A 27,611-nucleotide genomic window follows, 5' to 3' on the forward strand; every position below is an offset into this window, starting at 1 on the left:
GAATACGATCAGTTGAAAGAAAATTTTTTAGTTTATGAAACCACACTTCACCTAAAATAGAAAAAAAAAAAGAAAGAGTGATTATAAAATCCAAAATAGAATTGTTGAAAAATGGTGCTGGTTATGTAATGACGAACTTGTGTTTTTCTTTTTGCCATTGTTTGCCCAATTAGTTGAAGAAAGATAGGTCTTTTTAATATTAAAAAATTTTAATAACATTAGTTGATTTTTTTTCCTTTATCCCCCTCCCCACCTTTTTATTTTTTTGGAAGGAGTTTAGGGGAATTAGTTAATAAAAATAAGCAAGCCAAAAAGTCACAAAGAAAAATGAAAAATCCAAGAAAACAAAATATAAAGCAGTTTACACGAACCATTAAGAAAATGACTTAAGGCAATACTAAAATTTTGCACAAAAAGTTACGAATATTTAGAATGTTTTTCCCAAAAATATAAATTGGTCCATGCCTTGTTACACCAGATTATTTGATTTGATCAATACCAAAATTCTTTGGCAATGCAGTCCAAAATGAATACATGAAATTTAAATCTGAGTTCTTAATAAATCTCTCATCACAGGTGTGCTCAACATGCAGAACCCAGGACTATCAACCTAACAGGATGATACCTTTTTTTTTTTTTCTTTTTTTCCCTGACAAGAACAGGATCATACTTGAAATGACTATAAGATACAGAGAGAAAGACTGAGTCAGATAACATTACACTTTTAAAGGGGGAATACATCTAGCTTATTAAAAAACAAATGCAATCATCAATTTGAAGTGCAGCATGAGAGCATTATTCAATTTCAGATGGCTGAGAAGGTGCAATATCAGGCTTTCAAGGATTCTCCAGCTTTCACCAAATCTTCAAGTGCCTTGGAGATCTGTGCCTCCGACAAGCCTTCCAGTTTGATTCCTTTCTCAACACCAAAATCTAATATAAAGCAACAAATTACAAAAGAAACGAGGACTCAACTACGCAGATAATTATTTCAAAATAAAAAAAATTAAAAAAATCATATTAGAAGAAAGTATCAAAGGCTCACTAATGATAGATATCATGACAGTAAATATGCAGTGTAATTAACGTGAAATATGTGGATTTATTTCTTATACACATTTTATGTCAGTGAAATCCTTAAGCACTCTTCAAGGTCCTCCAAAATCTGTAAATAATGGTAGGAATTTGTTATCTTTATCCCGTTTCTGAGTTATAAGGATGCAAAGGGAATCAATATTTGGAGGCCTTTCAATGTTACTAATTTTTTAAGATTATCAATTTTATTTTGGAACAAGTATCTACGAGCCACTAGAATGTGTTCCAACATCACAGAGCGCTAGAGGTTGAAGATCAACAAGGCAAATACTAAAGAAAGAGAAAAGAAATCATAACCTGCATAAGATTCTTGACTCCTACCAAATATAAACCTTGTTCACTTAAGGCTTTTCCAAGTGTATAAATATAAAGACTAGAAAAGCATCCCATCAAAAGGATAGACAAGATGAGAGATAGCTACCTTAGTTAGGGACAGAGAAAGACCTAAAGAGACTATGAATAAGGTGATCGGAAAAAATCTGAGCAAAAATAAGCTGATTCCGTATATGATTCATGACAGGGTGTAACTGCACTGTCTGATCCATGCAGTTGACACCCACATAGTGGATAAGGATTTATAGTTGTTGATCAATATTTAAGAAAAGAAAACAATATTGTATTTTCTTTCAGCAATTGTTTATATGGTATTTTTCTTTGAGCAAAAATGTATAATTTCATAACAGGGATAGATTTTGCAACTAGGAAGATGCAAATTTATTTTGTTTTATATCAACAGTTTGCCAAAAATTAGAGCATCTCAGTTTTTAAAAGATGTAAAACTCACCCCATAAAATTATTCTCTCTCAAATGTAGTTATACATTATGTCCAAATGATAGGAAGGAGGGCACTTTGCAACTTGGGAACCAGTTTGCAGGAATGAGCTTACTCAGCTAGAGTGCTGAGTAAACCAACAGCTAGTTAATCAAGTAGGCCACGCATCATAAGATACGTAAATTGGGACGCAAGGAGAAATGACCACATGAGTGCCAACTAAATGGAGGCAGTTCATTCACCGGAATGTTCTGCTGCTATCCAATCCATCTGATCTATCAAATTCTTAAAAATTGTGTCTCCCATGATATGGAAGGAAGAAATCAGCAACAATGAAGATCATTGCTAATTGTAATAGGCTGTTCAGTGTGGATTCTACTGTTTCATTTGTTTTCATTCATTTCATCCTAGATATGCTTGCTACGTTACATATTATTCTAAAAGTCAAAATTAATTTTTATTAATAATATGGTGACAAATTCAGATTAAACAGATAAGAACGGGACTTAGATGGTGATACCATATCTTGCCCATAGTTGGGGTTCCGCTCCACTGCATTCACGGATCAGTATTGGCAATTTCGGGTTCAAAGTCTTGAGTTCCTTATAGTTCTTTTCCACAAATGTCCTAAGATAATGAAAAAAACAACATTAATTGATACTCACCTATCTATAAGATGTAAGTAATCAAATCACACTAAGATATGTAAATAATAAAGCGGTGATATTTTCCCCCAAAAAAAAAGTGAATATAAATATAACCTTGCAGGTGAGCTTGCAGGCGACGACTGGCACATCAAAAACCTAAGCTCCCTTATGTTCTTTGAAAGATGTCCTCTCCATGCCATTGCTTCCCTAGCTCAATTTAATAATTTATTTCAGATTTTTCCTCATCACGAGGCAATAAAGAAGGGAGGTAAAACTAAAACCCAACAAACACAATGTAAGATAAACTAATACAGGCAGAACTGCCCAAAGTTGCAATGCTAAGCTACAAATAATTGACAATCAATTAAAAGGCCCCAAAAGTATACACAAAATTCTACTACTTGGAAGTTGGAAACATACTTGCAATGTTCTTTCATTGCACATAGATATAAAAGTCTACATGCCAATATTATGAAGACTGATCTCAAAAACAAAAGTTCCAAAAGCAAGAGAATTTTAAATTGTCTGAACCCCCAAGCATTCACCCAGACAACAACTAACTAAACTCGGGTTAAGATTTCATGATTATTATCATTTTCAGCTCAACTACTATTGAGTTTTCTTCCAATAAACAAGCAATACTGAGCAATATGATCTAGCAGAAGTTCTACTGCCCAAAATTTGGCCACTTATTTACTAGAATTTAAAAAACTTGAAAGAAGAAAATAGAAACTGCATATTCCAATCATATTACAAAAGTACAACCCTATACCTACACCCTGATTGCAGAATATCCTTGAAATTCAATAAAATCATAAATAAGAACCATGATAAAAATTTCATAAAAAATACATAAATACTTGGGAAGACTTACAACAACAGATCCAAGGTAAAATTGGATACTTCTACACAATACTAATTTTTGAAGAACAATTACAGCGAAAAATTGGAATGTACTGATCCAGGGAAGAAAAAATAAAATGAAGCAGCATCTCCACAAACTATAATGAGAAAAAATTATAGACAAAAAAAATTACAGATAAAGAAATTATAGCTAAGAAATCTTTGAAAATCAGTATGAAAATGACATTAATTCTTATCATATTGCAAAACCCTGTATCAAATCCTCTAGGTTCCGAAAATGTCTACCTTGTGACTTGATATCAGTATCAAGAAGGAGGGTTTTAGATTAGACATGTATGTATACAATAAGAAAATCAAACCAAAATTTTGAACAGTTAATGTGTAATTAGTTTACCTGAATGTAATCACAAAGTTTGAATGGCGTTGTTGCGTAAGAAGCCACGAAGTGATGGATACTGTTCAAGTGTTCGGTTCACTTTTGGGTGAAGAACCAAAGCTAACAGGAGGGTAGACTTGTCATTTCCATGACATTTATATTTGGTATTATAACTTTGCAAATTTAATAAATAAAAGCATAGAATAAAATATTAGTATAAAATAAAATAAACAGCATTTTTATGTGATTTTTCTAAAACGAAATTGATTATATTTGTATTTTTATTGAGTATTTTGACTTTTCTACAAACAAATACTGTCTCGATTTAAATGGTGTAATATGTTATTTATTGAAATATGATAATCAGAATTTGTTATTGATGCATTGTATTTTTTAAAATTAAAAATAATAAAGAATATTCACTTTTGAGCCTTAAACACAAATTTATATATCCGAATTTCTATTTCAATGTCCTGTCCCTAAAAACAAACAGAAAAGTATAGGTAACGAACAATATTTTTGAATAATGTGTGAATAATGTGAATTAATAGGGTTAAAAGAGTAAATTAATCTTAACTTTAATTAGTAGCATTAAATTAGGGTATAGTGTATTTTTATTTGATTGGTGATTGTTTATGTTGTTCAAGATAGTTATTGTTTACCTAGCACCAAGGTTGCGAGAATCGAACCGGTCATTGAACCGGTCAAGTGACCGGTTTAATGGTTCAATAGTTCAACCGGGGTTGAACCGTGGTTAAACCGTTTTAAGTAAATATAAAATAAAATTATTAAAATTTAATATACATGTAAATATTATAGAAACTAAAGCAACTTATTATAAATATTTGTCCATTTCAGTGTAAAAGAAACCTACAGATCATAATTAAATCAATTTCTTTCTTCATTCTCAAATTCTCTCTCACTCTCTCTGTGACTTTTTGCACAACAATAAACTGGTGCTACATAATTCTTCTATCCAAGTTCATCATCTCAGAGAAATTCCCTTTTACCTCTAATCACATTTTTGGCAACAACATACACTTCTTGCTTTTGGAGGCCAGAACCCAAAAGATCATGTTCAAGAATCACAAAACAGAAATCAGAATAACAAACTTACATGGAAAGTCAAGCCACCAGCAACAAAAAATTCAGAATCACAAAAATTTTAACAAAAACTTCTAATCAAATATTCAACAATAAAAACTCGAATCCAAACACAGAGAACTCAGCATCCAAAGTTAGAAAATCCAAAAACAGAATAAATAAACAAAGAATTTATACTCAGCAATCAGCACCCAAATTAAATTCAGAATTATATCACCAACAACCCCCAACTCAGAACACAAAATTAACAAAATTAACAACCACTGTTAAAATCAACCATCAACCCCAACTCAGAATTCCATCAACAAAATTAACTCTGCAAAAAAAATTTCAACAGAATCATTCAAAATAAACCATTATTTCAGAAAATCAGCAACATCATAAATTGAAGTAGCACGCTTACCGACAACGAGGGAGGAAGGGAAGTGATGGCTAGGAGGAAAGAAATTCTGCTCAGACAGAAAGAGAAGGAGAGAGAGGGCTCGAGGACAACGACGACAGAGATTACAACGCCAGCAGCTCCAAACGAATCTTTGAGAGGCGACGACGGCAAGGAGAAGCAACGTCTGCAACGACGACGAGACACGGTGCGGAGCAAAGAGGCAGCAACGGGAAGATTGACGGGAAGCAGAGAAGAGGTGACAAGCAGAAACGATGAGGAGTAGGGCGAGGAGGGCAGAAGCACCAACGACCCACGATGAGGGTGGATAGCGGTGATGGTGGCGGCTGCTCTTCGTTGGGGTTGGAGGAAGATTGGAAGGAAATTAGGGTTGAGGTGTGGTGAGGTGAGGGACTGAACAAAAGGGGCTAGGGGCTTTGTGGGTACTGATTAGGATTTAGGGCTTTAATCTTAGGCGTTTTTTTTTTTTTAAAGAGCCAAGACGACACCGTTTAGTTTTTTAACTTTCAAACCAAAAACCATTAAAAAACTAAACGGTTCTCCCGGTTCACCGGTTAACTGCCGGTTCGACTGGTTTTTCACTGGTTTTTTGCCAGACGGTTTTTGACCTTACCCGGACCAGTTAGGTGACTGGTTTCTGGTTAATCCGGTTGAACCGGCCGGTCCAGTTCGGTTTTCAGAACCATGCCTAGCACTCTCCAAAACAAACACAACCTTATCGAGTTTACCTTCAACTTTTTTAGATCCAGCTCTAACAAAATCAAAAATAACAAAGAAAAATACATATGCAAACAATGGATTTGTTTGTGTGAGTTTTTAAAAAAAGACTTTTTTTAATTATCTTTTTTAAAAGATTTTATAAAAAAATAAAAATAATTTTATGTTTAAATATTTCATGCAAAAAGATCTTTTTATCTATAAATTATGTTTGGGTATAACAATATAAAAGATGTGAATCACAATATCTACCGCTTTTGTCATTTTTTGTCTGTTTGCCGTGGTTTTGGTTGGTTTTTGAAATTGCAAAATGACAACACTACCCTCACTTTGGTTCTCACTTCTTAACCCCAAAAGGCCAAAACCGAAGCCAGTCCCGAATCAGCGCATGGTTTCCGTGTCCATCACCTAGCGGCTTCTTACGCAAATACCTTGTTCGACTTTGGCATCATATTCAGGTAATACATCTGAAACTAACTACTCAGAAATTCATGAAAATTGTGGATTGTATTTGTGCAGTTACTTCTACCTGTGTTAGTTTTAACTTAACAATTGGACTATTCATTTTGGAGAGGAAAAACATCTACATAATTTTTATTTTTATATGAGCATTTGAACTGTTTATATTTGAAGCTTGTAAAACAGAAGGAATGCTTTCTATAAAAACCACGAGTAAGTTTAATATTTTTCTCACAGTTAGTTTTGCTTTGATTTCATTGAATACATGCATACATGTATGGGGTTTTACTTTTACCTTCTTTTGTTGATGCCTGCTGATGAGGAAATATCTAAAAATAAAGTATTAAATTGAGGTAGGGAATCAATGGCGTGGAGAGGAAATCTTTCAAAGAACATAAGGGAGCTTCGATTTCTAATGTGCCAGTCATCACCTGCAAGCTCATCTGCAAGGTTATATTATTTACATTTTCTTATCTCTTGATTTGATTATGTAAATCTTGTAGATAGTTAAGTAGTAATGACTAATGAGTGTTCTTTTTTTTTTGTTATCTTCAGGACATTTGTGGAAAAGAATTATAAGGAACTGAAGACATTGAACCCAAAATTGCCAATACTGATCCGCGAATGCAGTGGAGCTGAACCCCAATTATGGGCGAGATTTGGTATCATCATTCTAATGTCTCATTCTTTTTCTTCTTATTTTTATTTGAATTTAATTTTGATAGTGTAGAGTAATTTTACACATGCATCCAATCACATAACCACATCAGTAATAATAACTACTTTTTATATTGACCGCAAGAATGGTCTTCCAAAAGAACAGATATGTGAACGACTCACTGTCAGTGCATCAAAACTCTATATTTGAATTTATCACCCTTTGATATGCTTTTCTGTTCTATATCATCATCAATGAGCCCTTCTATCCCCGTTTGTTCATTGGCACAATATACATAACTAAATATTAATATACAATACTTTTCGCTTTTATCCTGAGTCAAGAATTCTCAACTTTCTTACTTATACACTTAATGTATAGTGAGGCTAAAAGTTTTAGTTGTACTGGTCTTGCACAAAGATCAATCCACACCAACTAGTCCAATTACAATCACAATTAGCAATGATATTCACCGTCAATGAATTGTTCCTTTAATGATAATCTTTTACTAACCTTGTACTCATGGGTATAATAGGACTAGATCACAGAAAATATGCTCGAATTTAGACTGAAATTGCAAGAATAGTAAAATGTGCATGCTTCTTCTGGAGGACAAATCTCTTCTATAGTTGCGTATTCAAGAAACTTAATACTCTCCTAAGTCTGGTTCATTTCTAACTTCTGAGATATTCCCCTCAATACCCCTCCCCTTACCACTTCTAAAATATTCAACCTCCTCTGTCTAGTTGGTAGAGTTAGTTTCTATTTTCTAAATCTATCCCCATAGAGCCTTGCCCACAATTCACTCTTCATCCTACACACTTGACAATTAAAATTGAATCCCAATAGTCTATGGCTAGGTATCTATAACTTCACCTGATACACAAATGGAAGATTTTAATAACTTGGTACATAGATAGTATCAGAATAGGTAATTGCAGAAATAAGAAAGAAGTCTCACCATCCTCATACCTTCACTTTAATGAAGTGCCTCTTTTTAGTTGGAAATGCTCATGTGGTCACTTCTCCTTGCACTGCTATATTCCGTATCATGTGGCATGCTTGGTTAATATTTAACAAGCTCTTTGATTTACTCTTCCATTTTGGTGAGTTACCTCATTCCTACCGACCTGTTTCCCTTGCAACTCAATTTCGATGGTTGATGCTGTCATTTGTGACATAAATATATACCACATTTGAAAGAATAATTTTGTGGGGTTGGGTTTTACGACTTTTGAAATCCCTGGGATGCTCAATTTGTGGGTAAACAAACTGTTGTTACAAAACATAGTTTACATCTTCCTAATGACAAAAACTACCCCTTATTATTCAATTTTAGATTATTTATTGAAAGAAAACATCATATTATATTCTTTTCTTAAATATCGGTTGACATCCTTCAACCTTCATCATGTAATGTGAACAAAATAGGTTTTTATAACAAATTTGATACAAGTCAAGAACCTAATGTAGGGAGCTATTTTTGCTCTTGCTAAGGCCCTGCTTATGTTCATTTTTTTTCTTAATTAATAATTTGATATTGATATAATTGCTATGTAAAATGACTTGGTTAACTACCCACATTCTACCAAATGTGCACCAGATATTAGAATTTATGAAGAGACCTGCAATTCCATGCAAAGGCATCACCATACCTTTGGGGAGAAATTGGTGACATGGAAATAGAGATAACAAATTCCCAGTTTCCTACCCTTTTCTTCTCTAGATTTTGAGGGCATTAAAGAGTGCTTAAAGAATCCACTGACATAGAGAATGTGTATAAGAAATAAATCCCCATATTTCAGCGTATCTATTGTTCATCTATCTATGTCTATCGAACATCTTGATTATTTCTTGCATTATTTTGAAATAAGCACCTCTTTATGGCGAGCTCTCACTTTGTTCAATTTGTTAATGCTAGACTTTGGTGTTGAGAAAGGCATCAAATTGGAAGGCTTGTCTGAGGCACAGATCTCCAAGGCACTTGAAGATCTGGTGAAAGCCGGAGAGATTTTGAAAGCTTGATATTGCTGCTTCTGAACTGTTTGGAATGGAATAATGCTCTCATGCTATACTTCTAATTACATTTGCTTATGGTTTATAATAAACCAGAGTTTTACCATTATTTCTAATTGTAATTTATCTGGTTTCATTCGGTCTCTATGTGTATCTTATAGTCACTTCAAGTATGATCATGTCAAGTTGAAAGTCTGGTTCTGCATGACTCTGCTGAGGGATTCATTCAGAACTCAGATTTATTCTATTCACTTTGACTTTGGTTCTTATCAATAGTATTTCTTCGTGAAAGATTGCGTTGCCAGAGATGTTTTGTATTTACTGTAACAAGGGCAGAAACCGATTTATATATTGTTTTCCCCTTTGAGTTTTTTCTGCCATAAAGTTTCCAAAATTGATCGTTGTACACCATTAGCCATCACTCCCATCAGTCCCCAGCTACTATTCATTAAATATACATTTTAAGTTGAAAAAATACTTACATTTAGTAAATGTTTTTAAGACTTTTTTTTAAAAGAAATTTATTTAGTTTAGAGTTTAGATACATATTTGTATTAAAAGCAAATATTAAATTATGAGAAGTAATTAAGCATTATATACTCGTTAGATTTTTTTAAATAAATAAAATAAATATTATAATTACTGATAAATGTAGTTTTGATAGTATTAACGGTTTTTCATATTTAATCTTATCTCGTTTACAGTGTAAACGAGATAAGTATGATTGTATCTCATTTACAAGATATGGTACGCACATGTCTCTCATTATCATGTTTATAAACATGATGTCATACATGCCTTATCTCGTTTACAGTGTAAACGAGATATGGCCAGTTTAAATCAGATAAGACTGAGTTTAGGTCGTTGACACAATAAACGAGATATAATAGGACAGACAAACATCTAGCTTCCATAAAAGGACCAGCAAACTATTGGTATTCTTCACAAAATTATCAAATCTTCCTTCTCTTCCATTTTCCTTCCTAGAGCTTTGGAAAAAATGTCTAATAGTAGTGGTTTTTTGTTACGATGGTTTATCCCAACTGTTAGATGAGACATAGTGATAGCAGGGTGATATTTGAGTGCAATAGTCTGACGCCTTTTTGAAGTAGAAGAGTGGATTCGTTGTTAGAACTAAAGAGTATGATATTGTCGCACGTTGGTGGTACGAAGCCAAAAGAGGTTGGTCGAGTTGGGTATAGGATGCTAGCATCGATGGGGAATGAGGTGTTTCGATTTCTTCTGTTTTGCCTCGATGGCGACGAGCATGTGCGCCTTATGTTTGATGTGCACGGGAGAATTATGGTTGAATAAGTGATGGAGCTTTCAGCGGAGGTTCGTAACATTGGTGGGGGCGGTAGTGGTACCTCAGACTTTACCGAATGACCCTCCTCTCGCACCACGTCCGTTGCACTGTGCGAGTCCGGTGCAGGACAAGGAAGTTAAGGGTGAGGATCGGATGATGACTACGTTGCCGATAGTGACGGAAGTGGTTCATCTATGGGTGATGATGAAGATGAGTTCATACCAAAGACTCCCGTTGGGGGATCACGTCGATACTTGTTGCCAACTCCCAAACCAATCCCGGAGTTATCATCTGTGCCCAGCTACTACCACACATTGGACTTGGATGCGATGTATGAGAAAACTCTGTACTCAAACACGGGGACTGAGGATTACAACACGGATGGTAGTGTGGAGTTTAGGGTTGGTCATAGATTCAGGAGTAGAGAGGCAGTGCTGCAAGGTGTGAAGAATTACAGCATTCGGCGAAGCACAAAGTATCGGGTAGTTGAGTCGGACCGGATGAAGTACCACGTACGATGCAGGCATTTCACGTACGGTTGTCCTTGGACCCTCCGGGTCACCTTCCGACAGAATCTCGGATATTGGTGAGTGTTTCAGGATTTTAGCTCGTCTTTAAAATCGCTGTTGTCATTTTGGTTAGATTTTAATTTAATGATACTTAAAAACTTTAGGGAGGTGCATAAATTTGGCAGACTGCATACGTGTCTAGCCCCCCCACCATGTCGCAGGATTATCAGCAGTTGGACAGTCATCTCATATGCAGACTCATCTTGCCGCTCATACAGTCAAGTCCATCAGTTTTTATCCTTGTTCTACAAAGTAAACTGAGACAAAGCTATCACTTCAAGCCATCGTACAGGAAGGTATGGATGGCAAAACAAAGACAATTACACAGATATATGGTGATTGGGAGGAGTCATACAATAGGGTGCTACAGTTGCTCCAAGCATTGCAGATTTGTTGTCTAGGCACGTTATGTGACTTGAGTGCTGTGCCATACTATGATGGACACGTGATGGTTTCGGACTGCAGTTAGTTTGACAAGGTTTTCTGGTCGTACCCTCCATGTGTAACACCCTAACTACCAAAGCTCACGCTTCCGGCTGCGCGACTCTGATAGCTCGGACATTACGACGACTTTTATACTATTTAATACTAAAATATGAGCCTGTTTAAAACTTTAAATCGCAATACCGATCCAAAAATACTTTCATCCGATATCATACATCCATAAATACCATACAACTTACAAAACTCACAAAGAGTACATCCATATATATACATACATATATATAAGTAATATTACAACCATAATCCAATACAATTCCTATCCCTCTTACAGATTATATCAAGATAAAGGCGAGGGTACAATAAACCATAGCTAAAACAATACAGAGCATCTCAACAATAACTAAATGAACTCTTCGTAACTTCTGCGCCCATATCCTGAAAGGGGAAAAATGTAGGGGGGTGAGAACATCATCCTCGAAAGGGTTCTCAGTAGAGGGTTTTTGGGAATTACTGTAATAGGATACGTGAAGATAACCGCACCAGTGATTCGTAACCGTCTTATGCCTCTTTTCAAAAACAACGGTTTACAATAGAAGTAAAGTCGGAAATCTTTTCTGAAAGAAGAACCATTAATTCTCAAAAACTCAAAAGCCCTTCAAAACAGTTTATCTATGTTGAACCAAAATAGCCTTTCATATTTTTCCAAATCAGAAACACAAAACCGAAATCAACCATCGGTCCATCTCAATCCAACCACGGCCCTAGGCCCAAACAATACAAATCCATAAACCCAAAAGTCTCACAGAGTCCTTTCCGGCTCCACCCGAACTGACGGCAACCAAAACCTCAGCTCCCAGCCACTCTCACAATAACCAAAGCAACACTATTCGCAACATACAACAATCGAAACTCAATCTTATAGCAATTGACGCCACAAACCTCAGCGTGAGATAACGAAACAGTAACAAAGGGCTTTCAAATTAAAACGCTTACCGAACCGAAGGAACGGCTGAACCGAAATAGCCGCGGTCTCCGAACCGGTTCGGTGGCAGCCCCATAAGCCAACCTGGCGGCAACGGTGATCAGACTCCGGTGATTGAAATCAATATACAGTGATTGTAACGTTTCCAGAAACTCAGGAGAAACGAAACCCAATACTTAAAACCTTACCGGCAGGATTTTCCGGTGACGGCAGAAACAGCCAGAGGCTTCGACGGTGGTCTCAGAAGTCACGGAACCACTCCCGGCTGCCAGGAACACAGAGGCGCAGCTCCCTTCTCCAGCGGCGACACCTGCGGCGGTGGTTGGTGCAGCAGCTCACAACGCAAGTAGCAGCGGTGGCTTGGACCTCTTTCTTCCCTTCGGATCAGATCGGACGGACCTCCAGCAGTGGTGGCGGCGGACCAGAGCAGCAGGATGGAGGGGATGATGACTGCTCAGACAGCAGTGACGGCACACGACAGAGCGCGACGGCAGCGGCAAGGGTCTCCCTGCGCGACGCCGACTCCACGTCCCTCTCATGGTCTCTCTCTCTCCTCTGGTCGCAACTCACGGCGGCGCGAAACGCGAAGGGCTGTAGCACAGGCGGCGATAGCGGGGCGCGACGCGACGGTGTGGCGCGGTGCTCTTCTTCCTCCTCGGCCAGACGACGGCGCGATGGCGGTGGTGAAGCCCAGCGCGCGGCGCAGTCTCTTCCCTGTGTTCTCTTGAAGAAGTATGAGGTTTACAGAAGAGAATATCTCAAACCCAAGACAAGGCTCACAGAACTCAAGAGCACGATTAAAATACTTCCGAATACTCTGTTTGTTAAAAGAGTCGAAAATTTTGCGAAAAAATCACTTCGCAGGCTAACAGAAAAGTTAAGCAACAACCATTCTTCAAGAGAGTATCAAAAACATAAACGTGGCTTTGCTTTAATACAAGTTCATGTTGAAGTATATTATATAGAGTTTTAAAACAACATGTACACAGGTTTGGTTAAGCGCTAAAATATTTCCTCAAATATTTTAGAAAGACAGTTACGTGCATAGCTTAACCAAAAGCAGTTCATGAAAACTTGGAAGTAGTCAAATGCTTATTCAAAAATTCTAAAAATTCATATTCAAACAAGCGTGTATAACATTTATAGCATGGACGCAAGAGGAAGTTAAACTCTCTTTAGAAAAGAAATTCTGAGGTAGAAATTTGCTTACAATTTAGTAAGGAAAATAAGTGGTGCATTACAAACGAACCGATTTCCACTAAACAAGGAAGCTCTCCAAAACCTTATTTAAAATAGCGCATGCCAACTTTAAGAACAATTTTGTCAAAATCGAATAATGGTTTCACTCTCAATCAAGCAACAGAAAGTAAATTCCGTTTAAAACTTCTTACAAGAGAATTCGAAACTTCTTTAAAAGGTTCAAAACAAGACTCCAAAAGTATACTTGAAATCACCATCTCAGAAGAATATTCAAGAAAATTAGCATTATACTTAAAAGGAGTCAAGCCATGCAAGAAATAATCTTAAATCAATGTAGTTCAAGCAAGATCCAATAGGTATGAGAAATCAAACAAGCTTTCAATTGATCCAAAAGAATACAAAAGTTATAGGAAAAGGCAACTCAATCATTAGTAGTTTTTCAAGAATAAATCTTTGACTAAACTCTTGTAGAGATAATGGGAGAATAAACAATGTACTAACTTGAAACGAACCAAACTGACTCATATACGAATGAGTTTCACAAAAAGGAAAAACCAAGATCAATGGCAATATTCACAAGATGTAAAAGATTAGTCAAAAACAGAATCACGTATGACACCCATAGAGGTGAAAAGCTTAAGAAAGCTATGAGTCCAACATTTTCAAAGAACAACAATGGCATAAACCATGTAGTATGCTAAGTCAAACTCAAATCAAAATGAATTAAGTAAAGTTTATCAAACGAAACTCAACCGGGATAAAAGCGAAGAATTCCCTTTCTTTCCCAAAATTTTGAAAAATATCCAAATACATAATCAAATGAAGATGTGCGTTGGAACTATAGTAAAATTACTAGAAAGTCAACTTGTATTTTAAGTAGGTGCAGTTCTATAAACCAGTAAAAGTACGGTCGAGGTATTAGGAGTAAATAATTGTTAAACTGTATAAGAAATCTTCAAAGTTCATATATAGATAAGTATGTATCTAATCAACAGCAATTTTTATAAAAATCTCAAAACTAGCTGTAATCACTGTCAAATAAGAGAAAAACTGAATCAACAAGTTCTCTAAGAGTGAACACGGAACCCGGAGTTAAAAGTCACAGCACATTAAGACAAGTTCAAGGCTATATCACAGAATACTTGAATCAAGAAGAACTCAAATAGAGAAAGATAGATACAACAAGGATTTCAAACAAGCATATGCACTTAAGGTCAAACAAGAATGCGTATGGATAGAGGAATAGAGTTGAAAAAAATCAAACTACTTTCCAAAGGATTAGAAAACAAGGACTTCAAGTTAGGATACAAAAGAACAGGTCAACTCGAACAGAATTCAAGACACACAACTGAATAGCCTCGAGAAATAGTTTCTAACATTCCCAAAACCCGCGATTCGCTTTACTCAAAACTCGTATTTCATCTATGATAACCCATCAGTGCTTTCATATACATAATTCACTAGTATTAAGCCGGCCAAACTTAATATCAGGAATTATGCAATGCAAGACTAACAGTGTTAATCAATAGACCGTCATGTGCATAAAGCTCTAATTCTCGTCATTCAACAAGACCTAATACATGACAAACGCTCAGAGTATGCAATTGAAGCATAGTCAGTCCATTCCTCAGGCTCTACAGGAAGAACTGCTCTGATACCATAATGTAACACCCTAACTACCAAAGCTCACGCTTCCGGCTGTGTGACTCTGGTAGCTCGGACATTACGACGACACTTATATTAAGGCTTTCATATTTTATTCCAAAACAGAAACATAAAACCGAAATCAACCATCGATTCATCTCATTCCAACCACGGCCCTAGGCCCAAACAATCCAACAATCAACCAATCACCACAGTCCAACAGAATCCCAGTAGCAAACACAAATAGGAAGTTCAAGCACAAACAAACAGTTATTACAAGTAGAACAGTTTGCAATTAATCACATAGGCAAACCAAGTATAATATGCACACCCAACCAATGTCACACAAATGCATATGATGCATGCCTGTCCCTAGTGGCTGATGATATCATCTGTCGGTTACCAAGCCAACCCGACGTGTCCGGTAGCTAACTCGGACACAGTCTCTCTGTTGCGCTTTATTATCATTAGAGGGTATCTGCGCCCTGTCGCCATTAGAGGGTATCTACGCCCTGTCGCCATTAGAGGGTATCTGCACCCTGTCGCCATTAGAGGGTATCGGTGCCCTGTCACCCTTACAACCAGAGAGAAAACACAAGCATACTCGCATACAACATTCATCTCAGCCGTCCGGCTTAAGTTCATAATTCATTCAATTGCATACATGCATTTATACTCAACCATGGATCACCATCCATCTCAGTCATCCGGCTCACGGTTCAATTCAGAACCAGCCAATTTATCAATAAATACAGCCCTTTGGCTTAAGTTCATAATTCATAATCAGTCATACGGCTCACAACTCATTCGGCAATCAGCCATAGTTCAATAGCATACACGGCCATTCCGGCTCACAACAAAACAACACTCCCACCATTCAACATCATCAAATTCATAAAACCGGCATTTAAGCCATAAATCACTTTTCTCAAGCCATTTCACTTTGAAACCAAATTTCAACTCTTTTTAGCCTTGGCTTTAAAGATCTCATTTCTCAAATCATCTCAGGCTCATAAGCCAAATTTACTCAAATATGTAATAATTCCAATACATAAAGTATAGTTTTGGAAAGCGCCCTACCTCAAAACGCAAATCCATAAACCCAAAAGTCTCACAGAGTCCTTTCCGGCTCAACCCGAACTGACGGCAACCAAAACCTCAGCTCCCAGCCACTCTCGCAATAACCAAAGCAACACTATTCGCAACATACAACAATCGAAACTCAATCTTATAGCAATTGACGCCACAAACCTCAGCGTGAGATAACAAAACAGTAACAAAGGGCTTTCAAATTAAAACGCTTACCGAACCGAAGGAACGGCTGAACCGAAATAGCGGCGGTCTCCGAACCGGTTCGGCGGCAGCCCCATAAGCCATCCTAGGCGGCAACGGTGATCAGACTCCGGTGATTGAAATCAATATACAGTGATTGTAACGTTTCCAGAAACTCAGGAGAAACGAAACCTAATACTTAAAACCTTACCGGCAGGATTTTCCGGTGACGGCAGAAACAGCCAGAGGCTTCGGCAATGGTCCCAGAAGTCACGGAACCACTCCCGGCTGCCAGGAACACAGAGGCGCAGCTCCCTTCTCCAGCGGCGACACCTGCGGCGGTGGCTGGTGCAGCAGCTCACAACGCAAGTAGCAGCGGTGGCTTGGACCTCTTTCTTCCCTTCGGATCAGATCGGACGGACCTCCAGCAGTGGCGACGGCGGACCAGAGCAGCAGGATGGAGGGGATGATGACTGCTCAGACAGCAGTGACGGCACACAGGCGATGTTGCTAATTGCAGTTGTCCAAGACGGTAACAGCAATATCCTACCTGTGGCTTTCGCCATTGTTGAGTCTGAGAGTATGGAGTCATGGTCATTATTTCTATCCAATCTGAGGCGCCATGTCATACCGCAGGAAGGGCTTCTTATTATATCTGATAGATTCCAAGCAATCAAGGTTGCGCTTAGAGCGGATGATAGCCTATGGAAGCCTCCTAGGGCGTTTCATGCATATTGTGTTAGGCATATGGCTGCAAACTTCATGTCCTAGTTCAAGTCAGCTGAGGGCAAGCGATATCTCATTAATGATGCCTATAATCCTAGCAGTGCTGGCTACAAGTGGTACATAGATGCTCTGAGGACCTTATCGCGTGAAATGGCTGACTGGGTCGGGAGATTTAAGAAGGAAATATGGCTGCAACATTGTGATGGTGGACATCGGTGTGGTCACATGACAACGAGCCTTTCCAAGTGCATCAATGCAGTGCTGAAGGGAACAATGTATCTACCCATTTCAGCTATAGTGAGATGCACCTACGAGAGGTTACAGCAGTTGTTCGTCCGTAAGAAGCGATGTACAGCCGGCGATGTCCGTCTTATCACGATGTGCTGCATGGCACAAGGAATGGTACGTCTATGCAAGCACAGCAGACCCCCACGAAAGACCGCTGCACCTCCTAAGGTCCACCAACAATGGCAACCACCTGATGTGCACCTGATTGTTGGACTTGTCGGTCATTAAGTATCTACCGATCAGCAGCATGATATAGCACTTAGTGTACTGTTGAAGGGTGGCCGGATCGGTGATGGCTGGCATCTACCAGACCCGGTCTCTAAACTAGGTCTTTTTGATGCTGAACGACTCCTTCCTTTGCGCACCCTGCTGCGTTGGAAGGGGCGGTCTGACTCCTAGGAGCTCCTCCATGTACTCCCATGTCGGCCGTTGTGTCAAGTCTGGAAGTCACGCTGGCACCCATCCACTGGCTCTCTGTCTGTGCGTAACCCAAGGTGCTACGTAACATCCTGCAGGGTGATGGTGCACTCACCCCATGGTAGGTGGAAAGTGTGGGTCTCCGGACACCACCGCTCCAAAAATGCAGTGATCAGGGAGTTGTCAAAGACAAAGTCGCAGAGCTGCACCGTATCACCAAACCCGACTTCCCTCAGGTAAGGAACGATGGCATCCGGGAGTGCAAGTGTATGACAGACTAACTCACCTAGGCAATAAAAGGCGATGGCTTTGTTTAAAAGTAAAAAAGTTACAAATACAATACTTCAAACTAATTTCTCTAGCATGTTTAGATCTATTCTAAAAAATATAATATGCAACTCAGATAACCATCAGATAAACATCAGAAAAAATAGTACTTATAATTCCTATTTGCCAACTAACATACTTATCAAATTTTCACTACGAATAAACTTGACTTCTGCAAAATAAGTTGTCAACAAGTCTTCTCTATGAATAAAAAGTTCATTATGAATTAACTTAATTACTTATAAATATCTTAATCCATATTTGCCAACTAACATACTCTGTGTTACCTAAATATCATTCAATATATCCTGTCTATTCACTAATTAAAAGACAATCAATTATTCATTTGAACCATAAAAGATAGCACCAACCTCAAAGTCGATGACTCCCGCAATGAGTCAGTACGCGTTCAGCCAATTTATGTCAGGGTTGCATGCCATAACGTATCGGGAACTCAAAAATATCAATAAACTAGCCTAAGGATGGAGAGAAATGTGAGAAATATTGATCAGGAGTGGGTCAGGCGATCTGTTAACGAGTTACATTTATAGGCGCCAGCTTTCCTTATCTCATTTATAATATAAACGAAATATGTAAACGAAATAAGTATGGCCGTATCTCGTTTACACGGTAAACGAAATAAAGTATGTATCACATCGCGTTCATAAACGTGATATGTAGAGACGTGTGCATACCTTATTGTAAACGAGATAAGGTTAAATATAAAAAATCGTTAATACTCTCAAAATTACATATATCAGTAATTATAATATTTATTTTATTTATTTAAAAAAAATCCTATACTCGTTAGTAAATTTCAGCAAGAGTTGTAGTTTCAAACTAGTAGTATTTTGATTTGATGGATGCGAATTGTATTTAGATCTAACTTGGGATCGTGAGAGAGGGCCACAGAGTCACTACCTAACTCCTAAGCTCTACCTAACTAATGCTTTTTCAGAAGGTACTTAACTTGATCCATTAGTGAATCTTAATTTGAGCAAAAAACAAGATAGCAATGATGTCTTACCTGGGAAACACATCGGTGCCTTTAATTTGCAGATAAAAAAGACAAGATGCTCTCAGAATCAATTTCGGATTGGTGTCAGAAGAGAAGAGAATAATAAGCAAGGAAGAAGGCACAGTTTCTTTTGCTTTGGTGTTGGAGGGGATTTGTCCAAAAGCATGCTTTTGCGATATCTCTCTGCACAATTAACTTCGAATGGGAACAAGACACGCACTCACCATATCCTCCCTGTTTTTCCGATTATTCATTATCTTATTATTAATATTTATTATTATTTTCATTGTGACATCTAATTCTATTGCAGAAGTCAATATACATCAAAGGTGTTTATTTCGGTACAATGATAAATTCATACGTACCGATACGTTAAGAACGTGGACAAATAACAAAACGACACGTGGACTATATTTTCCACGTCAGCATCTAATCTTTTTTCAAAAAATATATATCATATCAATACTTTTACTAAAATACCCTTATAATTTAATAAAAATAAAAATATTTTTTTAAATGTTATGAAAAGGCTTAAATATCTTTTTTTATGTTAAACAAAAACTACCCCTTTAAATTAATCAAATTTGAAAATTCAACTAATTTTAATCTTATAATTTCAAACTTTAAATAATTTAAAAAATAAAACAAAAACCCATTTAGTACACTTCTCAATTCTCATACTGACGGACTTAAACTCTCTCTTCTCTCTCACTGTTACTAGAGACTCTCTCGGTCTCACTCGAGTCTCGTCTCCTTCACACTCGTCGGTGTCTCGTCATTTGTCTCGTTTTATCGCCGACATTTTAATGTCTCGTGGCCTTTCCTGGACTCCTCGTCGCCGGCGACAGAGGCGTTTCTTGTCGTCTTCTGGTTTCGGGTCCTCGCCGTCGCCGAGTCGCCGTCGACCGTCGTGGAGTCGTCGCGTGCTTCGTCCCTCGTTGTATTCTGGTTTCGAGTCCTCGCCGTCGCCGAGTCACCGTGGACTATTAGTGAGTCCCTGCATCATCGCTTCCCCTGTTCTGTCTTTTGCAGATTTCCCTTGTCCCTCTATTTTGAGATGATGTTGAATTGCTAATCAATTAGTTTGCCTTGTTGCTGATCTAAATGTTGCTATAAATCATGAATGAAGTAGAATTTGCTGAATTTGTTACTGTAAGCTGAATTTGTTGCTGAAAATATCACTGAGATCATTTTTTTGTTGATAAAAAATCATCAATGAGTTGAATTTGTTGCTAATTATCGTCGTTGTACCTTGAATTTGTTACTGTCTTACTGAAATAATCACCTAGCTAAATTTTTTGTTCATGAAAATTATCATAGTTGAATTTGTTGTAAAAAGTTATCAGTGAGTTGAATTTGTTGCTGTAAGAATAGATTTTATTCTTAGGGCCAGTTTGGCTAAACTTCTTAAATAAGTTCTTTTGAAAAAGGAGCTTAAAATATAAGGACTTTTATTAATAATTTTTAAATAAGTTATTTGTATTTGGAAAGTTATTATAGAAGTCCTTGTTTTAAAGTTGCCAAGTTAAAAATATATACGAGTCCTTCATGCACATTTCAAGAGGTAGGTTATAAGGAGTCACCACAACAGGCCAACAAGAGTACGTGTTATCGAAGTTAGCTTTTGGTGCAAACCTATCAGAACACAAAGCTAATCTAACATTTCTACCCTCACTCGCAAATATAGGGTGTACCCGATCAAAGTGCTTCCAAGCATCTCCGTGTGACAGGTGGGTTATAAAACCATCATCTCTCTTGTTTTTACTATGCCAAGTCATGTGAGGGATGAAATTCATTGATGCATAGAATCATTTTAGCCTAGGGATTAGGGACAAGTACTGTATTCGTTTGTTTGGAAATCTCTGTCCCCGCCGTTTACCAATCCATTCTCTTTCGACCTAAAATCTTGGTGCATCACAAAATCTACAAGCAATTAGGTCGTTGTCCGCCTTGTCCTCATCTGGATACGAAGAGATTTCTAGGAGATCCTTCTTTCCATCATGCTGAGTTAGGTAGCATCCGACCTCTTTTTTTTCTGATAGTTTTCTTCTATTGTCTGTGAATTTATCTTTTTTCTTCTGTGTAATTGTTAGGATTACAAGAATCTGAGGGAGTTGGTAATTGTAATTTCTCTGAAATTATAAAAAAAATTCTATCATTGTTATGGTGGAGATTGGATATAGACCACATTATATTAAGTGGTTGAACTAGGATATACAGTGATGCAAGCTCTTCTTCTATGCTCTAACTTTTATACTGTCGTTATGAGACAAAAATAATTATCTTTTACAAAATTATTTAAATAAATACTGTAGTAACAAATCCTCGAATCTGTTTTAGTATTTCTTTTAAAAGATGTCATAAATTTAACTCCCTTCTTTAGGTTATTAAAAAATTTCAATTCGTATTAAGAGACAAAGTCTCAAGTATCCAGTGTAACAACTTGGATGAAAGATCCAAATGGCCAACATGAAATCAAATGTGGTAACTTACACATTTATCGAAGAGTAATCCAATAAAAAACCTCCATCTTTAATAGCAAAAATCGCACCTATTAAAAGAAAAGAATAAAGATATTTGTATAGTTCATAAATTATGACAATTAGAAGATAATCATGAATGTTTCAGACATTTCAAAGAAGACAAACAACAAAGGAGATATGGTTCATAAAAAAGAGAATAAGTGGGCTGATAAAAATAAGAAAAAAAGTGGAGCTCAATGCAAAGACAATCAACATACTACTCTATGCTATTAATTTTGAGAAATTTCAAAAAGTTTCAAAATGTGAAAAAAAATAGTATATAAACTTTTAAATCTAACTAAATATATTTTTATAAATTATAAAGTTCAAATTTTAAATTCAAAACCATTTATATAAAAAATATAATAAACAGAGAATTATTTTTTTTAATTAATAAAAAATACAATATTTTTTATTTAATAAAAAATATTTAAGAATAATTTTTTTCATATTTTAAAAAAAAAATATTAGTTGATTTTTTTTCCTTTATCCCCCTCCCCACCTTTTTATTTTTTGGAAGGAGTTTAGGGAAATTAGTTAATAAAAATAACCAAGTCAAAAAGTCCCAACAGAGAAAAATGAAAAATTCAAGAAAACAAAATATAAAGCAGTTTACACGAACCATTAAGAAAATGACTTAAGGCAATACTAAAATTTTGCACAAAAAGTTGCGAATATTTAGAATGTTTTTCCCAAAAATATAAATTGGTCCATGCCTTGTTACACCAGATTATTTGACTTGATCAATACCAAAATTCTTTGGCAATGTAGTCCAAAATGAATACATGAAAATTTAAATCTGAGTTCTTAATAAATCTTCCATCACAGGTGTGCTCAACATGCAGAACCTAGGACTATCAACCTAACAGGATGATACCTTCTTTTTCTTTTTCTTTTTTTCCCTGACAAGAACAGGATCATACTTGAAATGACTATAAGATACAGAGAGACAGACTGAGTTAGATAACATTACACTTTTAAAGGGGGAATACATCTAGCTTATTAAAAAACAAATGCAATCATCAATTTGAAGTGCAGCATGAGAGCATTATTCAATTTCAGATGGCTGAGAAGGTGCAATATCAGGCTTTCAAGGATTCTCCAGCTTTCACCAAATCTTCAAGTGCCTTGGAGATCTGTGCCTCCGACAAGCCTTCCAGTTTGATTCCTTTCTCAACACCAAAATCTAATATAAAGCAACAAATTACAAAAGAAACGAGGGCTCAACTACGCAGATAATTATTTCAAAATAAAAAAAAATTAAAAAAGATCATATTAGAAGAAAGTATCAAAGGCTCACTAATGATAGATATCATGACAGTAAATATGCAGTGTAATTAACGTGAAATATGTGGATTTATTTCTTATACACATTTTATGTCAGTGAAATCCTTAAGCACTCTTCAAGGTCCTCCAAAATCTGTAAATAATGGTAGGAATTTGTTATCTTTATCCCGTTTCTGAGTTATTATTATTATTATTATTATTATTATTATTATTATTATTCACACAAGGTATTAAGATGTCTTTGTATTGAATTGTCAGACTCTTCATTAGTTCTTATTTGTGGTGCACAATTTGGTGGAATGCGAGGAGACAATGTATGGTAATTATATCAACTAGGATGTTATTGTCAAGATCCCCTTTTAGTACAACAACAACAACAACAACAACAACAACAACAACAACAACAACAACAACAACAACAACAACAACAACAACAACAACAACAACAACAACAACAACAACAACAACAACAACAACAAAGTCTTATCCACTAGGTGGGGTCAATTAGATGGATCAAATGATGTCATTGTGCCTTATATCACAGTTATAGTGAGACTTTTTACACATCAATCTCCTTTAACCACCTTGTGTATGGTCTTCTTTTAGTACGATTAAACATTTTCAAGAATTTAGTATGCAATAGCAAGAAAGAAGAAGAAATAATGAGAGGTGAGAATAAAAGGCAGTAAGCAACTAAAGAAAGATGGAGTAGTTAATGGGAAAGTGGGAACATTAGTAGGGAAAACATGGAACATGAGTGGCTAAGGCAGTGAAAGTAAACTGCAAATGAGTAATCTTAAATTTTTTACCCCAGCAAAAATTTGTTAATCAAATTGCTGAAAGGATGCAAAGGGAATCAATATTTGGAGGCCTTTCAATGTTACTAATTTTTTAAGATTATCAATTTTATTTTGGAACAAGTATCTACGAGCCACTAGAATGTGTTCCAACATCACAGAGCGCTAGAGGTTGAAGATCAACAAGGCAAATACTAAAGAAAGAGAAAAGAAATCATAACCTGCATAAGATTCTTGACTCCTACCAAATATAAACCTTGTTCACTTAAGGCTTTTCCAAGTGTATAAATATAAAGACTAGAAAAGCATCCCATCAAAAGGGGTACATTCAAACAATAAGACTAAAGACAAAACACTAAGAACTTGTACTAGAAAACCCAAGACCGGAGGTTTTCGTTCTTCACATACAACAACGGTTTTTACACTAATCTCCATTTTCCCTTAAAGAGACTCTACTACTTGAACCTATCTTCTTAATACATCGTGGTCAAATAACAACACGTTTTTCAGTGTCTCTCTCACTCTCTCTTAAACTCTTACTTCTTTCTTTAACTAAATTAATACTAGACATCCAAAGAAAATGTGACTTTACCTGTTTATAAATATTATTCAACGAAATCAAAGATATTATAAATGTACATATAATTTAAAATTATTAAAATAATATATAAATGAATTTTGCCAAATTGGTGCCAAGTTGGGGCCAACTTGATAACTTGGTAATTTGGCCAGTGAACTGGCCAAGTTACTGGCCAAGCTAAGAGCGTTGGAACCACGATCCATTTGTTATTGATAGAACTTGTTGTATTTGTTAGTGGTTAGTTTATTTTTATGTGATATGGGATTAAATTACGATGATTAATTTCAATTCTAATTAAATGAGAAAATTGGGATAATTAAGTGTAATAAGTGTGTAATAAGTTTTTATAACAAGCAATGGATATGAAAAGACAAACAAAAATCCCTGTCCTGTAACTTTATCTTTAAGCCTATATATTTAAACACAAATTCCGAGTTTTCACTTATAAGAAATAATAAAAATTAAAATTTTTTATGTTACGTAGTTATTGTTTAAGACTAATAGTATAAAGTTATTTATTGTATAATGTGGTAAATTTAGCTCTGTCATAAACAAACATCTTTTCAGTTTTATGAGTTATTTTTATGTTTATATTAGTTAAAGCAAAATCTTTTTAGTGTATTTTTACGACAAATAAAATAAAATATGATTATAAAATAAGATACGAAAATAAATAATTTAAACGTTTCAATATTATGGTTTATATTTACAGTACCTTTACTGTTCAGATGGGAGGACAATCGAAACCAAGAAGTGGGTTTTCACTTGGCTTGTGAACTTGTCATAGGTAGTGAAGCACCGAAGAATGCGTTGTTGCGGTAAGTTTGAAACACTAATGTAAGTCCATTTGATTAATGTGTAATTGACAAGTTTTAAAACCAAACTAAAAGAATAACATATGTATGTACAGATTAGATTTTGGGAGGAAGAACTATGACTATAGTTCAGTGTTCCATCTGTAAAAGCCTTGGATCTCCTAAACTATGTCCCAAAACGTTATACTATTCTTAATTACAGTAAAAGTATGACTAAAAGTTTCTAAAGAATCGATATTAAAGAAATAGACATTAAAAAAAACAGATATTAAAAAAGAGTAATATCAAACACCTCTACGACGAAGTAAAATAAAAAAGAAGGGACCTAGTCATGTAAGGTTAAAAAGCGACATTAACAAGAAGTTTTTAATCATAACACATCTTCATAGGTTAAAATGGAACCTAGACAACAACATTCAGAAGGGTTCATAAATACATAAAAAATACTTTAAAAATAGTACCAAGAATAAATACTAAAATAACTTAAAGTTCCTATAAGACGTTAGTCCCACATCCATATCCCAACATGAAAACATTATACTAACCTTATACGTCAAAGATAAAAGAAGAAAGTTCAAAAAATTTAAGATCATTTATTCACCGGTTTAAAACCCGTCATCTTGAAGACGATCTAGTATAACGAGTCATAACGAACAAATAACCTTCTTTTGAGTTATCATCAACTCGACTTTTACTATTATTAGTACTTTAGAATTGGGCTCAAATCAATCAACAACAGACCCACTTACGAACCCCCAAGTCTGTTAAATTTTAAGAGAACGAAAACCTTGAAAACAAAAACTCTAGTCAGAAGTATTATAACCGTACATCTGAAAATATAGATACACGTTACTTTCTTGTAACGTTCATACAAAGGTTGAAGGTTCATCATCTTAAAACACATATGAAAACCCCGGAAAATTAACTAACAGTTAATAAACATCGAATCGTAACGTTGAAACCCGTCAAGACGGACATAATCAAATAGAATGTAACACAAACAACCCAAAATCAAAATGGAGGGAAGAAATAACGGAGCACTACTCCTTTTTAGACTTTATTTAATAATTTAACTCGATCCCTTCGTTACCGTACCTCTCCTGTAGAAAGTTTCTTGTATTCCCTCGAATCCAAAAACTACACGGTCAGCAGCGGACGTTCGAGTGGACGTTCCAATATAAATATAAGTGAAAAAAAAACCCCCTTTTATAGTGGCGAAATAATAAATGTATAGAATCACACTAAACTAATGAATGTAGAATATCTATCCACTCATAGTTAATTACAACAAAAAAAGTAATAGAATCCTGTAAACACCTTTTCTTGATATTCCTTGAGTTCTGAAACTTGGGCTTTAACGGTTATGACTAGGCACTTACGTCACCTCGCCTTGGGGTTGATACCCGTTCTATACCATAGTGGTAGATTCAGGGCAAGAATAGACAAATTAGACTTAAACAGTGGTATAATAATTATTTTTAATTAAAACTGAAAATCTTATTATACATTGCATCGTTCGTATAGATCCTACTTTACTTACTTTTGTTTACTTTGTCATCTTAGGTGTGACTTGTCGGATAATGTTAATCGTTACTAGAAGTAACAACGACTAAAGAAGGAAGGTATAGTACCCTCTGTGTTAAAAATTCTTAAACTATCTAGTCTACCTAACCTATCGTCGTCTTGTAAGGCCACTTACTTGACGGAGGTAAATCAACCGTGAGTACACCAGTAAAGAGGAACGCAGGGTTAAATGCATAGAATACTACGCACCGGATGAACTAATTGATCGACAACCAAATGAGTCGTGAGATCGACTCATTCGAGTAAGGACGTTTGACCAAGGGTTCAACGTTTCACGGGAGGAAGGATAGTAAACCTGTATTACATATTGATGTAAACTCTCTCTTATTAAAATACCCCACTCAAAATGTAGAAAATTTTTGACTCTACGAGATTAAAAACCGTTTGACAACTATATTTTGTTTTATTTAAACGTAGAAGGATCAACGTTTTAGATAGGGACAATACTTTAATATGTAAAAACGAGTTTCTTTTTATGGTATATTTGTTAACGACTTTCTTTTATGTTATAACAAAAGAAAAGAATTTATAACTAGTTGTTGATATTTAGGAATAGGTGATACACCCACAGTTGACGTACCTAGTCTGTCACGTCAATGTGGGACAGTACTTAGTATATGCCTTAGTCGAATAAAAACGAGTCTAAAAAAGGCTAGTGGAATAAGTATCAGAGAAATCCAGAAAGAGACAGGGATTGATTCCATCGATAGAGAGTAGAACAGATA

The 27,611-nt window shown here is 35.9% G+C and overlaps 2 protein-coding genes and 1 long non-coding RNA gene across 4 annotated transcripts; 1 reads left to right on the plus strand and 2 right to left on the minus strand.

The window, feature by feature from the left end:
- Nucleotides 432-3,874, minus strand: LOC107613148 (NADH dehydrogenase [ubiquinone] 1 alpha subcomplex subunit 2-like). 2 transcript variants are annotated; one of them, XM_016315006.2, is made up of 4 exons: nt 3,773-3,874; nt 2,629-2,721; nt 2,388-2,494; nt 432-933 (listed from the first exon to the last, which is right to left on the minus strand). In XM_016315006.2, exons 2-4 carry the CDS (start codon nt 2,712-2,714, stop codon nt 830-832), a joined length of 297 nt encoding a protein of 98 aa, XP_016170492.1. In that variant the 5' UTR covers nt 2,715-2,721; nt 3,773-3,874; the 3' UTR covers nt 432-829. The 2 variants fall into 2 exon arrangements, with proteins under 2 accessions (XP_016170492.1, XP_016170493.1); XM_016315007.2 differs by lacking the exon at nt 3,773-3,874 and adding an exon at nt 3,389-3,537.
- LOC107611014 lies at nt 4,571-5,686 on the minus strand. Its single transcript, XR_002352415.1, has 2 exons — nt 5,262-5,686; nt 4,571-5,174 (listed from the first exon to the last, which is right to left on the minus strand). It is a non-coding gene; the product is annotated as an uncharacterized LOC107611014 (long non-coding RNA).
- LOC107613149 (NADH dehydrogenase [ubiquinone] 1 alpha subcomplex subunit 2-like) lies at nt 6,310-9,514 on the plus strand. The gene is made up of 4 exons (XM_016315009.2): nt 6,310-6,433; nt 6,792-6,884; nt 6,990-7,096; nt 9,014-9,514. Exons 2-4 carry the CDS (start codon nt 6,799-6,801, stop codon nt 9,115-9,117), a joined length of 297 nt encoding a protein of 98 aa, XP_016170495.1. The 5' UTR covers nt 6,310-6,433; nt 6,792-6,798; the 3' UTR covers nt 9,118-9,514.

The sequence above is a fragment of the Arachis ipaensis genome, chromosome B08, assembly GCF_000816755.2.
Source record: "Arachis ipaensis cultivar K30076 chromosome B08, Araip1.1, whole genome shotgun sequence".
In the NCBI taxonomy this organism is placed as follows: Eukaryota; Viridiplantae; Streptophyta; class Magnoliopsida; order Fabales; family Fabaceae; genus Arachis; species Arachis ipaensis.